Below are 17,205 nucleotides of genomic sequence, written 5' to 3'. Positions count from 1 at the left end.
CGGCGGCGGCGGGGCCGGCTGCGGGGGGGCGGCCGGCTGCGCGGGGGCGCCGCCCCCCCCACCTCCCCCGTCCTCGCCCGCCGTGGGGGCGGGGGGCTCCCCCAAACCCAGGAGGCAGAGTTGATCAAGAGCCAGCTGAAGGGCGCGCTCGTCTTCCAGCAGCCCTCGGTCCTTAGCGCTTCCCCCGAAACAGCCTAGTTCTCCAAAGCCCCCATTTCTTTCCATTATTCCAGATACCACTAGACTAGGCATGGCGAAACAAAAGCTGGGCGAGAGAGAGAGGGAGAGAGAGAGAGGTGGTGGAAGGGAGAAGAGAGGAGAGGAGGGGAGGGGAGAGGAGGGGGTGTGTGGGGAGGGGGAACAAAGAGCTGGGGAGGGGGGAAGAAAGCGAGATAGAAAGATAGACCCACCCCTAAGCCCCCCTCCCCAAGCACCCTGTAACCTGACTCCCCTCGCCCCAGCCCCCGGGTGGGGGTGGGGGAAAAGAAGCAAAACCAAGAAAGCAGATCTCCTCTCGCTCCGGGGTGACGGGGTGGGGTGGGGGGCTGCGGGCCCTAGCCCCCACCCCTCCGCCTCGGACCCAGAGTCTCTACCCTCTGCCGAGCAGACGCCCCCTTAGGTTCCCGCACCGAGCCCCAGTCCCGGAGCGTCGCTCAGTGGCCCCCAATAGAGCCCAGCCCCTTCCAGCGCTCAAACTCTTTTGTTTTAAATGAACTGGATGGAGCAGCATGGAACTGATGGGAGGGGGGCGCGCCGGGGGCGCCCGGGGCATGCCGGGAGTTGTAGTTTCCGGCCCTCGGGCGCGGGGACGAATTCCTCAATCTGGGCAAGAAGGGCATTCTCCTCTTGGGCTCTGCCCACCGCTCGCGGGCGAAGCCTCGAGTGGGCTGGGAGTGGTAGTCCAGGAATTTTCAGGAGCGGGCGGTATGCGGGGAGGGAGAGGTAGTGGAAAGGCTTCTCCCCCTAGCCCCACGGGTCCCGGGCCTCTTTCTTATGGTAATGAGGGCCGGGGCGGAGCGGCCGCGTGGCTGCGGTGTCCTCCCCCTCCCGCGCGCGATCGCGGAGTCCACGGGCTCAGGCCTCGGGGAGAGCGCTCGCCGGCCAGACAAAGCCCGCGGCCGCTGTAGTGGGAGGAGCAGGTCTCTGCGCAGCGTGGGGGCCAGGAAGGGGCGTTGGAGTGGGGGTGGGACCCCTGGTAGAGGATGTGGTCCCCTCATAAGATAGCAAGCCATCCCTCCTCCTCCATCCCCAGTTCCGGGATCTCGGAGGCTGCGGCTGGGAGGTGAGTTAGTTCGCGCCCCCGAGGCCGGTGCAGTGACCTGGTGAAGAAGAGGGGATGAGGAGGGAGAGGATGGGGATGGGAGCAGATCCGGGAGGCCGGGAGGGTCCTAAAGGCTTCGTGTGGTTTAGTTTGGAGCCTTCAACTTTGGGTAACAGGCGTGAGATTGGGGGTCCCCGGGAAGCCAGATTTCCCTTAGTCCTGAGTCTCGAATGTTGTGGAAGAGGTCATTGTCCCTTAGAACCGTCATTCTGCTGTTTCCCTCGCCTCTTGCTTTTATAAACCAGTAATTCAGCCCATTTGACCTAAGAAATATGGTGAAAGCGAGCGAGATCAAAAACAAGTTTTTAAGACTTGGCAGACATCCGAGAGGGGAGTTAGAGTGTACTGCAGTCTTTCTTTGCTCCTCCCTGCATCTTCTGCACTTCTTTTGTTCGAGAGAAGGGATGGGACCGCATCTAGAGGTCTTGAAGTCAGGCCGTTAACCACCTCCCCAAACTGAAGAGCAGTAAGTGAGTATGCCCGGGTGGGTAAGATGTCTTCCCCGATCCCCCTGGAGTGCCTTTGGAAACAGAAATCTGAGCTAGTGAGGTGAAGTTTTGCATGGAGATAGGGCAGTGAATTTAGATAACCTGGGGTGCCGGGGTTGGGATGGGGTGAGGGTGGGTTGCGCAGTGAAGCCAGGAGGGCCAAGTTTAGGTCAGGTCCCTAAACTGGTTCTGTGGGAGGAAGACAGGACTGAGCTGAGTGGTCGGAGGGTCTGAGGGTTTTGCAAGCAGGCTTTTCTCCTTCTGTGCTGACAGTGAAGGAGAACCCTGGGCTGTAACCTAGCTAGGGGAGGAGGTGGTCCTGCATGGAGGGTTGAAGAGATTATCCACACATTTTCTGGGATAGGAAGCTTGTGCCCTCCAGCAAGAGTGGGAGAACTGCAGAGGGGGCCGCTTCTGACTCCTGTCACCTCTGTTTCAAGAACCTGGACTACAGTGCTGAGGAACATGGGAGTTTCTTTGGGGAAAGTTCCTATTGGAGACCAGGTGACACCGAAGCCACCAGCTGTTTTGAGCTTTTCTGTCCTCACTGAAACAAGATTCCCCCCAGAGTTTGCCCAGTCTCTGCTTTCCTCCCCACCAAACCAATTAAGGCAGGAGGTTAATGACCAAAAAAGCCTCGGGGATTTGGTCAGGGAGGAAAACAAAGGGCGGAATCTTGAGTGGGGAGAGCATGGCTGCTAAGGAGGACAGGGACAGGCAGAAGGTGGCGTGGGCGTGGAGGCCCCCCCACCGTACCCATGCTCTTCTACTTGAGTCCCTCATGCAACAGGGATGCGCCAGTCCTCAGGATGGCTCAGCACCCCTCCTCAAGGTCACACTGTATCTCCAGACATCCTTCAGGGTAGAAGAAAGTACATGTGAGCCTGGCACTGGAAGGGCAAGGTATGTGTGAAGGACTCAGGTGTACTCACAGGAACAGGTGTCTGCCAAGCTGACAGATGCAGAGTTGCTGTGGGGGCAAGGGAACTGCTCTCACTTCTGAGGCTGCGGCCTCCTTTGTTCAGGCAAATGCCACCCAGTCCCGGCTGCTGTGCACAGGCCCTGCTTTGCTACCCTTCCCTGATGCCTATCCACACCTAGGGTTCTGAGGGCAGAGACCTAAGTTAAGCCACTTCCTCCCCTCTGCCTGAGACAGGAGGGTGTGGATTAGCCCCGTTCTGGACCTGGAGGATGTCTGTCTCCCTTCTCTCTGTCTGTACATCCCTATCTCTGTGTGTGTATCTCTCTGTTCCTGTCTCTGTCCTTTCCTACCCTCTTCTCTCCCAACTCCTATTTTCACGCTAAGGAATCAAAGGAGTTGTCGAATGGGCTGTGAGCATTGGACACTTACACATCTTTGTATGTACGGGTGAAGGGCAGGAAAGGTGATGAGGACCCTGTGGAGGCCTGAAGAGAGGAGTGTGTGGAAAGTCCATATTGTGTGACCCATTTCTCTGTTTGCTCTGAGCAATGTTGAGCACCTGTTCTTGGCTGTCTACGAAGTAACTTCCACAGTGGAAGCCTGTACCCGACTCTGAGCCCTGGGAAGGGAGGGAGACACAGGAGGCAGTCAGCAAGCAGGCTAGCCTTGGTTTATCCCCTGTTTCCATGCTCTCTGAGGTTTCCCTTTTTCTTTTTTCTTTTTATTGACTTGTATTTCATTTATGTATCATGGGTGTGCCACGGGCTACATGAATGGTGAGGGAACAACTTACCGGAACAGGTTCTGTCTTCCTCCACTATGTGAATCCTGGGGATTGAACTCCGGTTGTCAGGTTTGACAGCAAGATCCTTTATCCACTGAACCTTCTTGATGATCTTTTTTCTTTTTCTTTCTTTCTTTTTTTTTTTTTTTTTTTTTTTTTTGAGACAGGGTCTCATGTAACCCAGACTGGCCTGGAACTCATTATGTAACTGAGTAGCTGAGACTGGCCTCGAACTCCAGTTTCCACCTCATAAGTGCTAGTATTATATGCATGTTCCACCACACCTTGCCTCTTTCCCTTTCTTAATACCTCTTGTTGGAAACACAGCTGGATGTCTAGGCTCTGCCTTTCTTGCTGAGTGTGCAGCCAGTTTTTTTCTCTTAGGCTGGAATGCACTCAATTTGTTAATTTCTTCAGCACAGTTTTTCAGTGTGTGTGTTTTGTGTGTATATGTGTGTGTGCCACAACACATGGGAACTAAAGGACAACTTGAGGAAATTCTAGAGGTTAAACTCGGGTCTTCAGTCTTGGTGGTGGCAAGCTCCTTTACCTGTGGGCCTTCTTGCCTGTCCTCAACTTATTTCGACTAATAGGAATATGTTGGGTAAAAATCTTCGTACTGTGAAGAAGTAATCACAGATTTGGTCCTTTCTCTCATGGAGACACAGGCATTGGGGCAAAATCATCTTTGTGGCTTGGAGAGCCACCGAAAGGCAGGAAGGGTAGGTCACGGCCCCTTTGTCTCTCTGCCTAATCTTGCAGCCTTTGCAGCCCCAGGATTAGAAGAAACAGACGGCATTTTTGCTCTCCACTGCTAGACCCCCTGCACAGCCATGACTCTGCCATGGAGAGCAACTCAAAGGGCCTGGGCTGGAGCCTGACCCCCAGGACAGCTGGCTAACAAGGCCCCTCTGGGACTCTGGTCTGAGCCCAGGCATTCAGGAGGCCCTGATACTGGAGCTGTGACAGTTGGTCCTTAGATTCCCCACCCAGTGGCGCCAGCTCTGGTTTCGGGCTGGGTGAGGGAGGGGATTAGTTGCCCTCCTGGGACCCAGAGGTAGTAAACATGGCCCCAAGCAAGTGTGCCTGTGAGGACTTTTCCTCCCTAGGGTGGAGCACTAGGTTAGGTGTGAGGAGGGGTTTTGGCCTGGGTGAATGGCTGGATGCAATACTTGGAGTAGGATACTATGTGCAGGGCAGAGCGGGAGTGGAAGATGTGTGAAGAGTTTAATCCTGTCCTATATTCTCATTTGCAGAGGACATGCAGCCCAGAGACTCAGGTTCTATGACTCCCTTCTGCCTGTATACCATTCTGTTTCCTTTTCAGAAAGGAAAGAGGAAGTCAGAGAGCCATTTCTTGAAGGCTCTCTTCTTAGATCTTCAAACTTTATATTCAATCTTAAATTATTATTTATCACATGTATTTAATATGTGAGTGTACCTTATCAATCCTGACTGTGACGGTCAGAGGTTCGTTCTTTCTCTTTTTTTGGTTTCTCGAGACAGGGTTTCTTTGTGTAGCCTTGGCTGTCCTGGCCATCCTGGAACTCACAGAGATCCACCTGCCTCTGCCACCCTGGGTGCTGGGATAACAGGCCTGCACCACCACACCTGGCTCTCTCTCTTTTTTTTTAAGATTTTATTTATTATTTATTTTATGTATGAGTGCTTTGCATATACACCTGAACGCCAGAAGAGGGCATCAGACGCCAGTATAGATGGTTATGAGCCACCATGTGGTTGCTGGGAATTGAACTCAGGACCTCTGGAAGAGCAGACAGTGCTCTTAACCACTGAGCCATCTCTCCAGGTCACCCCCCCCCTTTTATTTTATTTATTATTTTTTTATTTTATGTACATTGGTGTGAAGGTATCAGATCCCTTGGACAGACAGTTGTGAACTACCATATGGGTGCTGGGAATTGAACCTGGGTCCTTTGGAAGAGCAGACAGTGCTCTTAACCACTGAGCCATCTCTCCAGCCCCCCTCTCTCTTTTTAAAATGATTTACTTATTTTTATTTTACATGCATTGGTGTTTTGCCTGCATGTGTGTCTGCGTGAGGGTGTTGGACCCACTGGAACTGGAGTTACAGTTGTGAGCTGCCATGTGGCTGCTGAGAATTGAACCTGGGTCCTCTGGGAAAGTAGCCAGTGCTCATATCTGGTGAGCCATCTCTGTCCAGCCCAGAACATCTCTCCTTCTATCATGAAGGTGCTAGGGATTGAACTCAGGGTCTTGGGATTAGTAACAAGCACCTTTATCTGTTGAGCCATCTCGACTGACCTTTGAATAATTCAATCTTCATAATTTCAAAGAACTATAATTCCTATCTGTGCTTGACATAAGAAACCTTCAGGGGCTGGAGAAATGGATCAGAGATTAAGAGCACTGGATGTGCTTCCAAAGGTCCTGAATTCAAGTCCCAGCAACCACATGATGGCTCACAACCATCTGTAATGAGATCTGGCGCAGGCAAAATATGTGTATATAATAAATAGACTATCTCTGACATGAACTCAGTGGCTGGCTCTTTTACCTCCCCCTCCCCCAAGGGAGGAACAGCCTTGCTAGGCCACAGAGGAAGACATTGCAGCCAGTCCTGATGAGACCTGATAAGCTAGGGTCAGATGGAAGGGGAGGAGGACCTCCACTATCAGTGGGCTTAGAGAGGGGCAGGGAGGAGATGAGGGAGGGAGGGAGGGGTTGGGAGGGAATGAAGGAGGGGCCTACAGCTGGGATACAAGGTAAATAAATTGTAATATAAAAAAAATAAAAATAAAAGAGAAAAATAAAATAAGTTTGGCAAACAAAAAAAAATCTAAAAAAAAAAAAAAAAAAAGAAAAAGAAAAAGAAACCTTCAGCTCAGAGATGGTAAGTAACTTCCCAAGGTTACCAGGTGGAACAATGGAGGGGAAACTCCATTGTTCAAGACTAAAAGCTGTCTGACTTCAGCCCTGGGCCTCCAGAGGTGGACAGTGGCATTCAGAGCTTGGAAACTTCTTAGGGAGTGGTAATTAAAGCTGGAGCAGTTTGGGGAGGCTTCCTGGCTGAGGTGGGTCTGTTGGGATCGGTAAATAAGGAGTGAGGTTCACTGGAAGGAAGAGGCTTTGGGGAGTGTTTCTGGAGGTTGTGTGGGTAGTCGCTAGGGAGGCTTGTTAGCTAGGCAATTGCTGCCTTTCACCCAGTCCGGGGAGCATTGGGTCGTGCAGCCACGAGGTGGCGCTACAGGACAGTCACTTCTGCCTCACCCTGGTCTGGAGGGCCAGGACACAAGTCTGCCTTCTCTTGGAAGCATTGCTCAGCACTCTGCCCTACACAACTCAAGCTCCCACTGGGACCTCCGTTTTTGGCATGGCATCCAACATGTGGAAGACAGTTTATTCCTGATTCAGAATGGAAACCCAATATAGAGGCCTCTCAACAGCTTCCAGTGCCTTCCTGAGTCCCCTGGAGATACTGTTCCAGGGAATTGTGGAGGATACAAGCAATTGAGTCCTTTCCCTGCTGGGTCTGCAGAGAAATAGTGACTACCTCATAAAGATCTGAAAATTTTCATGCAATGAGCATTGACTGAACACTTCTTGTGCAGTGCATTGTTCTAGGCTCGCTGTAGGAAACCAGAATCCTATGTGCCGTCAGGTCAGGGAGCTTAGCATGAACAAGTTGGTGATGTCCTTGCGGGTAGTGACAGTCACTGTGAAGAAAATAAAGCAAGGGACAGAGGCAGAAGGAGTTAAAATGTTTGGGGTTTTTTTGGGGGGGGGGTTGAGAGGGGAGGGAATTCTGTTGTTTGTTTTGGGGACAGCGTCTCACTGTAGTTCTGTCAAGCCTGGAACTCACTATGTAGACCAGACTGGCCTCCAGCTCAGCTTTACCTGCCTCGGCCTCCTGAGGGGTGCTGGGATTAAAGTTGTACGCCACCCACCGGGGTGTGTTGTTTTGTTTTGTTTTGAGAGGTTCTCCTGTAGTCCCATCAGACCTTGAACATGCTAAAGAGGACATCAAACTCTTGACCTCCCAAATGCTGAGACACTGGCATGTTCCAGCGCACCTGCCTGAGACAGGATGGTCACTAAGCATTTTTCTGGATGCCTGTAAAGCATCAGGGTGGTGGTTTCTTTTTGCATTCTCCTTCCCCAAACTCCCCTTTCTTTGTCTCAAATCCTTTGACCTCCCAGCAGCCTTACAGAGTAACAGGCACTGGCTTGGGACCTAAGAGTCCTAGCTTTTTAATTGTGTCTCTATCCCCAAAGTTTCCCCACCCCGTTTCCCTAACTTTAGTAAATGACACCCCCGTCCACCTGGTTGCTCACGCCTGAAAATGGAGCCATCTGGGATTTCTGCCTTTCCTATAATTCGCACCAGTGCCTCAACAAGGCCTCTTCACTAAACCTCAAAATTCTTCCTGCCAGGCTGGAGTGATGGTTCCATGGTCAAGAGCACTGGCTCCTCTTCCAGAAGATCTGGGTTCAGTTCCCAGCACCCACATGGTGGCTCACAAACTTCAGTTTCAGAGGATACAGTGCCCTCTTCTGGTCTTTGTGGGCCTCAGGCACACGTGTTGCACAGACATACATACAAGCAAAACAAACATACATTTTAAATAGAAAAAATTTTTTCCTGCCAGGCATGGTAGTGTGTAATCTGTGATCCCAGCACTTGAGAAGTGGAGGCAAGAGAATCAGGAGTTTCAGGGTAGTTGCATCTATATACCAAGCTTGAGGGCCATTTGGGCCAAATGAGACCCTGTCAAAAAAACATCAAAACACACCCTACCGTGCTGCTTGAATGCTCTCTGTTGCCATTTATCCATCCAGCTCCCTGGTATGTTGTTAGAATGTCTTTTGTGGCCTGGTTGCTGTCTACATGTCCACTTGGACCTGCTATTCTTGATCTCACTCTCAACCCTTTGCTTGGATAATGTCCATCTTGCTGGACAGAAGCTGCCTTGGATGACAGCTCCCAGAAACCTCCCCTGTCACTTTTGGGTGTCCCTTAGCATTGGCCACACTGCATGGGAACTGCTTTCGTTTGTTACCCCAGTGTGCTGGGGACTCTTGAGGACTGGGGCTAGGTCTGGCGCACTGCTGTCTTCCCGGTGTCTGGTGGACTCTCTCTGTGTAGAAGCTCTTCATCCCTCTTTGAGCATCCCCTATCACATACCCACTACAGCTCTTCAGCTGCTGCTTCCCACCACACCTCTCATTCTTGCACAGGGGCCACTGTCTGCTTGAGATTTGGCATTTGGTGTCACTAGGTTCCTCTGCTCTCTAGCACCTAGCCCCGGACTAGGAGCATTCATACTGTTGGTGGCGTTCACTCTCTGGCTGACGACTCAGAAGGTATCTCATCAAATACCCTTCCCCTCAGCTCCAACAGGGAAAAGATATTAAAGTATGCATGGCTTAATTTCCCTTTCAGGCCTCTACTTAAGAAGCACATGTTTTGGGATGGCCTGACCATGTATACCTCTGAATTGGCCCTAGCACCTTGTGTTTGCTCTTCTTTTGCTCTCAGCCTATGCTTTAAAAACCAGTTCATAGCCGGTGGTAGTGGTGCATGCCTTTATTCCCAGCAGAGGCAGGAGACAGGGGCAGGCTGTTCTCTGTGAGGTCAGCCTGGTTTACAGAGTGAGTCCAGGACAGCCAGGGCTTGTTAAACAGAGAAACCCTGTTTCAAAAAAAACAAAACAAAAAGAACAGTTCAGGGGCTGGAGATATGGCTCAGTGGTTAGGAGCACTGTTGGTTCTTCCAAAGGACCCGGGTTCAATTCCCAGCACCCACATGGCAGCTCACGACTGTAACACCAGTTTCAAGGGATTTGACACCTTCACACTAATGCACATAAAATAAAATTAAATAAATTATTAAAAAAAAGAACAGTTCACATGTTCTGCATGCCACGCCAGTGTAAACGCAGTCTTGGGACATCACCTGGGTGTGTCCAAAGTCCGGCACACAGCAGAGACTGCCGACAAATGTGTTGAATCAATGAATGAATAAAAGAAGAAATGATCATGTGATTCTGAACAATTCACTCATCTTTTGGCCAGGGGTGTGTGTGAGTGCACTTGTGTTTGTGGGTGTGTATGAACAACATGAGAGCCAGAGGAAGACACCCAGTGTCCTGCTCTATGTATATACCTTATTTCTAGCCTTGAGCTAGGCTGGCAGCCAGCATGCAGCAGTGATCCTCCTATCTCTGCTCACACAGCCCTGGGGTTAAAGGCATGCTTTTAACATGTGCTGGACATGTGAACTCAGGTCCTCAAAATGAGCAGCAAGCACTCTTCTTGTTTTGGAGACAGGTCTCACTGCGTAGCTGTGGCTGGCCAGAGCACACAGCCCTGGACCTGAGTTTCCTCTTCTGTGAAGTGAAGACAAGAGGAACATGGGACATCCACTGGTGTTCTGGAGTATGGTCTTCTGAGAAGTGCTTACCAGCCAGGAAGGGAAGAAGTCCTGCTCTGTGGCAGCTGCAGGTTCCTAAGATAAATTCTTCCCTGCGACTGACTGCAGTGTGAGCAATGGGCTGTCAGAGCACACACAGGCCATGCACCTCCAGCGCCACACTGCAGGGGACCTGGCTCCAGCCAGAGACAGGCTCTGGGGAATTTCTTGGTTCTGCGTTCTTCTCTAGTCCCTCAGCTGCAGTTTCCTGAGGGGCCTGAGGGTTAAAGGTCAGGTTGCACACAGTTCCAGAAGTCAGAAAGGTTGCTAGTGCCTCTATCGCTTGTACCTTCAGGCTGCTTGCATGCTTTCCAGGGAGTTGACTGTACATGTCTCTGGCAGCACTCTTAGACTAATTAAAGCCTGTTGGTTGGCCCAAGTCCTGATGTTAAAAGCTAGGCATACAGATACTGACTAACAACTTGGAATTCTGTGTTCTGGGACTGACCTGCCTACCCTGGTAAGGCTAGAGTTCACGCTCAGTTTGACTCCTTTGACCTCTAACCCTGCTGATGTCAGTCTGCCTCCCCTCAGAATGCTTCATTCCTTCCCTAACTTTTTTTTTCCCTTTCCTCTCCTTCCTCTGTCCATGGAGCCCATCATTTTTTTTTTCTTCTCCCTCTTTGTGTGGCTGTTCAAGCAAATGCTTGCATGTTCCATGAAAACTCTACTCCCCATCTCCAAGCCTGAGTTCCATGTCTATAAAGTGAAAATAATAGCAGCAATTACTTTGGAGGAGTTTTGTGGCCACTGAGAAGCAACATGCAAGTCCTGATGGCACCAAGTACAAAGAACGTGCTCAGTAAGGTAGGCATGGTGGCCCATGCCTTTAATCTCAGCACTCAGGTGGCAGAGGCAGGTGCACCTCTGTGAGTTCCAGAGTGGTATACACAGTGAGTTCCATGCCAGATAAAGCTATATAGCGTGACCTTGACTCAAAAACAAAAAAGGCAAGGAAAAGAATAAAGTGTGGCCAGGCATGGTGGCACACGCCTATAATTCCAGCACTCAGAAAGGCAGAGGCAGACGGATCTCTGTGAGTTTGAGGCCAGCCTGGTCTACAAAGTGAGTCCAGGGTAGCCAAGGATACACAGAGAAACCCTGTCTCTACCCTCCCCCCCACTCCCCCAAAAATGTTGGTTTGTGTTTTGTTTCGTTGTTGAGACAGGGGTTTTGCAGGCTTCCGCTTCCCAAATGCTGAGATTACAGGTGTGAGCTACAGGCCTGGCTATGTTGGCTATTTCAAACGTTTTTTCATTGGTCTGTTTATTCTGTTTGTGTATGTGGGTGCCGCACGTGGTAAGAGGATAACTTGTGGGAGTCCTGGGTCTTCAGACTTGGAGCCTTTACCCCACCAACCATCTTGCTGGCCCTGTGTTTGTTATTATTCAAACTTCAGCTTAGTCCCTCAATAGGCAAGGGGCTCGGTCTCTACCCTTCTTTCTTCCACCCTCTTAACAATAGCTCCCTACTTCTTCAACGAAGGTGTCTCTTCTCCAAGCCCTGCCAGCAGGTGGCGCCAGCCTCTGCCAGTCCATTTCCCCAGCCAACTCCCTTATGCGTGTGTTCTTAGCTTGCTCTGGAAAGATGGGGTCCTGAGAGCAGCAAGGGGGTGCCCAGAAAGAGAGTGGGTGCTGCTGAAGGAAGATTTCATCCTGGGGAGAAAGGGGCACAGACAGACCTCGAGAATCCGCAAGCGACTAGCTGGCTCTATTGGGGACATGAAATGAGAGGCAGTTACCTCAATCAGTGTGAGTCAAAAACTGAGATCTAGGAAACAGACACTTTGTGGGAGATGATGCGGTGAAATCAATAGCGAAAGAGGAAAGGGGAGGACCCGTTGCCATGGCAGCAGTATTGTTTGTGGCAAGCTGGGACTCCTGGGTCTCCGTTGCCCATGCTGAGTGACTCAGCACAGGAAGGCTGTAAAGGGACCTGGTACTATGGACCGGATGCCCCATAGTTCCTGCATTCTTCCCCACCCTGGTCCCCAGGACTGGTACTAGGAAAGAAACTGAAGCTTGGAGGAACTTAGGCAAAGCAGAGGCCTGGTGCTCTGCCTGCCAGCCGCTTTACAGCCCACGGTTCACCAGTTTGGGACAGGAACCAGGCATGGCAGCCCATACCTTTTATCCTAACGCTTGGAGGCAGAGGTGGATGGATCTCTGAGAGTGAGGCCAGCCTGGTCTGCAGAGCAAGTTCAAGGACAGCCAGGGCGACACAGAGAAACCTTGCTTTGAAAAACCAAATTAATTAACTAATTAATTAATTAAAATAGAATCACTGTCCCACTGGACAGGAGAGAAACGGTCACCCTGGCCCATACTGACACAGTGAGGATGTAAGTGGTAAAGCTGGGATTCGAGTCCAGGACAGTGTGGCTCAGACCATATTTAGAAAAATCCAGAGAGCAGACAAGGATGAACAGGGGATTGGCTGTTGTGAGGATTCCCAAGAGCTGGAAGTGGAGGGATGGCTCAGTGGTTAAGAGCACAGGCTGCTCTTCCAGGGAACCTGAGTTCAATTCCCAGCGCCCACATGGCAGCTCTCACTGCCTGACCTGAAGAACTCCAGTTCAGGGGACCTGACAGTCTTGCAGACATGCAGGCAGAATGCCAATGCACATGAAAATAAAAACCTCTTAAAAGAAAGAAAGAAAACCCAAAATAAATAATCAAAACAAGGGGCTGCAGAGGTGGCCAGGCAACATACGGTACATATACATACATGCAGGCAAACACTCAGAAATAAAGGTATTTTTTTAAAAGAGAGATGTATTGAACAAACTATTTCTAACATCACATTTGAAAAATGATAATAAAGGGCGGGAGGGACGGCTTAGTTCTTAAGAACACCGAAGCTTTTCCAAAGGACCCAGCTTCCATTCCCGACACCCACAGGGCTTGGTGGCCCACAACCATGTGTAACTCACGCATGTTGTGAACATGCCTATGCAGGCAAGATGCCAATACACATTAAAGGCTTAGGGGGTAAGGGCGCTTGCTCTACACATGCACACCATCTTGAGCGAGGCAAACTTCCCAGCCTGGTGTAGGCTCCAAACATCCCGAGAGCGTGAGACAGCAGACTCTGACTCTGGTCCAGCCAGAGTCCATGATCTGACGGTAAGGTAGGGGGGTTATCCTATCCTAGGCCTACCAACCTCCAGCCCTTGAGAGATAGGACTGGGAGCTCCCAGGATTGCCTGGTTGTTGTCAAGATAGTTTCATTCCTTTCAGCCATAGGTTGAACCCCCATTGTTTCAGAACAAAAGGAGTATCCTCATCCCACCCCAGGGCTTGCAGGAGAGAAGGCTAGCCCTTCAGTCTCTCTTCCCTGTAGGAGAATTGAACACGGCAGGAAGAGCCTTAGAAACATTACAGCCAGGAGAAGTGTCACACTAGCGACTGTTTTTGCTGTGCTTTAAAAAAGTACGTTTATTTACCTGTTGCTAGGAGGGACACAGACTGCATTGCAGGTGTGGAGGTCAGAGCACAGTCTGTGGGAGTCAGTTCTCTCCCTCTACCTTGTGGGCCCCAGGGATCTAACTCAGGTCATTCAGGTTTGGTCACAAGCACCTTAAACTGCTGAACCATTTTTCTGGCTCCTGCCCTCCCCCTTTATTTTTGAGACAGGGTTTCTCTGTGTAGCCTTGGCTGTCTTGGGCTGGATTTGCAGACCAGGCTGGCCTAGAAATTACAGTGCTCCACCTGCCTCTGCCTCCCTGAGTGCTGGGATTAAAGTGTGCACCCCCACACCCGCCCACCTTCTGCCTCCCTTTTATCTTTATCTTTATTTTTATTTATTTTGTGTTGTTGTTTGTTTGTTTTTAAGACACAGTATCACTATGTAAACCAGGCTAGCCTCAACCTTCCAGCAGTCCTCTTGACTCGGCAGCCTGAGTGCTGGCATTATAGGCATGAGCTGGTTTAAATTTTTGTTTTGCTTTATCATTATTGTGTGTGGGTACATGGTGTGTTGGGGAGATGGTGAGGAGGTGCCCACCTCACAGCATGTGTGGATGTGTGTGCAGTGGCTTTTCTCCTTCTACCTTGACATGGTGTTGGTTGGGACTCAGGTCACCAGTCCTACCTGGCAAGTGCCTTTATCCAGCAAGCCTTCTCAATCCACCCCTTGTTTAGGTGCTCGCTGCGTAGCCCTGGCTGGTCTATAACTCATTATGTACACTAAGCTGGCCTCAAACTTACAGCAATCCCTCTGCTTCCACCTGTGAAATGCTTTCGTGTTGGTTGTCTATGTTTGTTTAATGGCAACTGTGGCCCATAGGAAGGAAACAAATTTTCAAGGTCACAGAAAATTATTAGACAAATGAAATAGAGCCCTGCCTGCAGAGTCTAGGCTCCCTGATCCCGGAAAGGGCTTGAGAACAGAGGGAGAGGAAGCACCTCAGGTGACGCTGCAGCACAGGTCTGTGGTCAAATCAAAGAGGCCAGACCACCTCTGAGCCAGGCTCTCTGGGAGGACTGCCTGGATGGAAGCAAGTTCTGCTGAACTGGGGGTGACTGGCTGTCATGGAGGGCAGGTCTCACCTGGTTGACCTGGGAGACCCCTTACATGGATGATAAAGGTGGAACCAAGGGTCTCCAAGCCCTGTCCTTCCTGAGCACCAAAGGTGTATGAGCTTCCTCGTGCTCCACACAGTCCTGGGGGGGGGATGGGGGGGTAGAGGGGAGGTGGGTGACCAATTTCCGGCAGACCGGAAGGGGTGCCCAGGGGCTGTGGGCACTAATTAGCACTCGCTTCCCTAATTGGGCTTAATGGACTCTTTGTATTGGGCAATTAGCACTGAGAGGTGACAACTCTCCCCCTCCACCGCCCTTATACAGGGCCCTTTAGTAAGGTAGAGAGATAGAAGAGTGGCCCCAGGGGAGGTGCTCCCAGTGCCCAGCTCCGTGCATGAGCCATGGAGCTGGAGTGTAGGCCTTCCCCTGGACTGACCCCTCTCTGACCCCCGGCTACTCACCTACATGCTCCCTGACTTGAGGAGCCTGGGCTCTGGGTCCAGCTGGACAACTGGTCTCTTGAGTTTGATGGCTATGGGGTGAAGGTGGGGAATGAGATTTGAAGCTTAGTCCCATTGTGTGTTACTCACCTGAACTACAGAGCTGATGACATTCCTGCTGAGTAGGGGTCCAAGTGCCCACATCATTTGTAACAGTGCCTGGCCGACAGAACGTTCTGGACCGTGGTGTTAACATTCCCACTCCACCTCCTCATTTTACAGTGACAAGTAAAAGCCTTGTGGACCAAGAAGTCCTCCAGCCTCATGGTAATTACTACACCAGAATATACAAGATCCTGAAATATTCAAAATGTTATATATACAAAATATACAGCGCACTGGTGGGTGCATTGTGTGCCTGTGCTTGTGTGCATGTGTGCGTGTGCGTGTGTGTGTGTGTGTGTGTGTGTGTGTGTGTGTGTGTATGCTGCTGGGGATGGAACCTCAAGCGTGGTTAAGTACATATGCTTTACATTGGCAGCCTGAAAGCCTCCTCCTCCTGGAGACAGGATCTCCTGTTGGCCTTCACGGAGCTCAAGATGACCTTGAACTCCTAATGAGTGGTATAGACATATACCACCACAAAAGTTTATCTGGTGCCAGGAGTTGAAGCCGGGGCTTCCCGCATGCTAAGCACTAATCACTGTATCAACTGTATCACTGATACTAATCACTGTATCAACTGAACCCCGTTGTATATCCGAAAACCCCAGTTCTCTTCAAGCAATTTTGATGATCAGTGAAGGGTGAGGCTCTGAATGCTCCCGAAGGATCCTCAAGCCTGGCAAGCTCCTCTCTGTCCTGCACCGTGAGGTACTCCTCTTGCCACAGTTTGGACAGCAGCTCATTACCACCTGCTTTATTCTATAGTATTAGGCACTGAGTGTAGTGCCTCGGGCATGCTAGACAGGATTTTACTGGTGCGCTATGTCCTTAGGTCTCTCTCTACTCGCTCAGAGTCTTGTATAAAATGAGAATACTCCCTGGGTCATGTTTACTCCCCAAAGCTGCCCTGAGATGTTGCTTTACTGGCAATAGGACTTGCTGTAAAAGGAGGTGATTGTATTGCTCATTCCCTTGGTAAACACTTACTGAAGGCCTGGCATCACAGCCCCGTCTCCTTTACCCACGGTGGCTTTGGAGGTTCAGTGGTGGTATGTGCCACACAACACAGTCCGGAATCATCAGGCCAGTTAGGTTCTGGGGCCAACCTCCAACCTCCGGCTTGATTTGGATTGAAAGCACCTAGAGCAAGCCTTGCCACAGAAATGGCTCTTGTGACTGTTGCCCACCTGTGAGGACACCTGGGCTGGGTGTGAAGCGAGGCCCAGTGGGATGGAAGGACAGGGCTCTGGGAGAGAACAGCAGTGAAGAACAGGATGTGTGGCAAAAGGGAGGGAGCATTGGCGGGGCTGGTTGGTGGGGTGGCCGAGCTCAGAGGGTTCTTTTCAGCCACCACACATGATGCCAGGTTCTGGGACCAGCCTCAGGCCTGCACACCCTCAGCTTTCAAGGAGGCACCCTAATAGGGGAAGGGGTGTGAACAAGTAGCTTTACTATCCTGTGATCAGGAATGGCTGAAGCTTGGTGAAGACTCTGAGCCTACACTTTGTGACACTTTAGTCGGGCTTGCTTGATGGGCAAGGGCTGGCCTATGGTACTGCTTCTCAAACTTCCCAATACTGGGACCCTTTAATACAGTTCCTCAAGTATAAAATTATTTTTGTTGCTACTTCAGAACTGTCATATTGCTAGTGTTATGAATTGTAATGTGAATATCGGATATGCGGGATATATGATTTGTGACCCCTGTGAAAGGGTCATTCAACCCTCAAAGAATTCAAGACACACAGGTTGAGAGCCGCTGGCCTAAGGGCAAAGTAACGCTCAATCCTGAATGTTGGCTTAGACTGAGACAAGAGGCTGGGCTGGTTGGCATTTAGAGGCAGGTGCTAGGGCTAGTGGTTCAGGCAGCACATGGATCACACAGGGATTTGCAAGCCGGGTCAGAAAATTTGGCCTTCAGCCCAAATACGGGGAGAACCTACTGTTGGTTTGAAGTCTTGTAGAAACATGAATGAGTTTTTCTGTAGCAGGTGTTCATGGGGGAAAAAAAGGATGGGGCAGATGCAAAGGTGGAGGAGAGGGACCATCACCTAGGCAGGGCCAAGGGGACCAAAATCAGGAAGCGGGAGACATGCTCAGAGGGAGAA

General features: G+C 50.7%; 1 protein-coding gene across 1 annotated transcript in view; it reads right to left on the bottom strand.

Annotated features, from left to right (window-relative positions):
• The window catches only part of Mex3a (mex-3 RNA binding family member A), a 5,226-nt gene extending 4,974 nt beyond the window's left edge, over positions 1-252 (bottom strand). Inside the window, exon 1 of the mRNA XM_055625763.1 lies at positions 15-252. Coding sequence (XP_055481738.1) covers positions 15-252 — 238 coding nt within the window. The remainder of the gene's footprint in view (positions 1-14) is intronic.
• Between the last annotated feature and the right edge of the window lie 16,953 nt (positions 253-17,205).

This window comes from Psammomys obesus, unplaced genomic scaffold (assembly GCF_907164565.1).
Source record: "Psammomys obesus unplaced genomic scaffold, mPsaObe1.curated_primary_1811, whole genome shotgun sequence".
NCBI lineage: Eukaryota > Metazoa > Chordata > Mammalia > Rodentia > Muridae > Psammomys > Psammomys obesus.
This window is presented reverse-complemented; position numbering and strand designations above follow the sequence as displayed.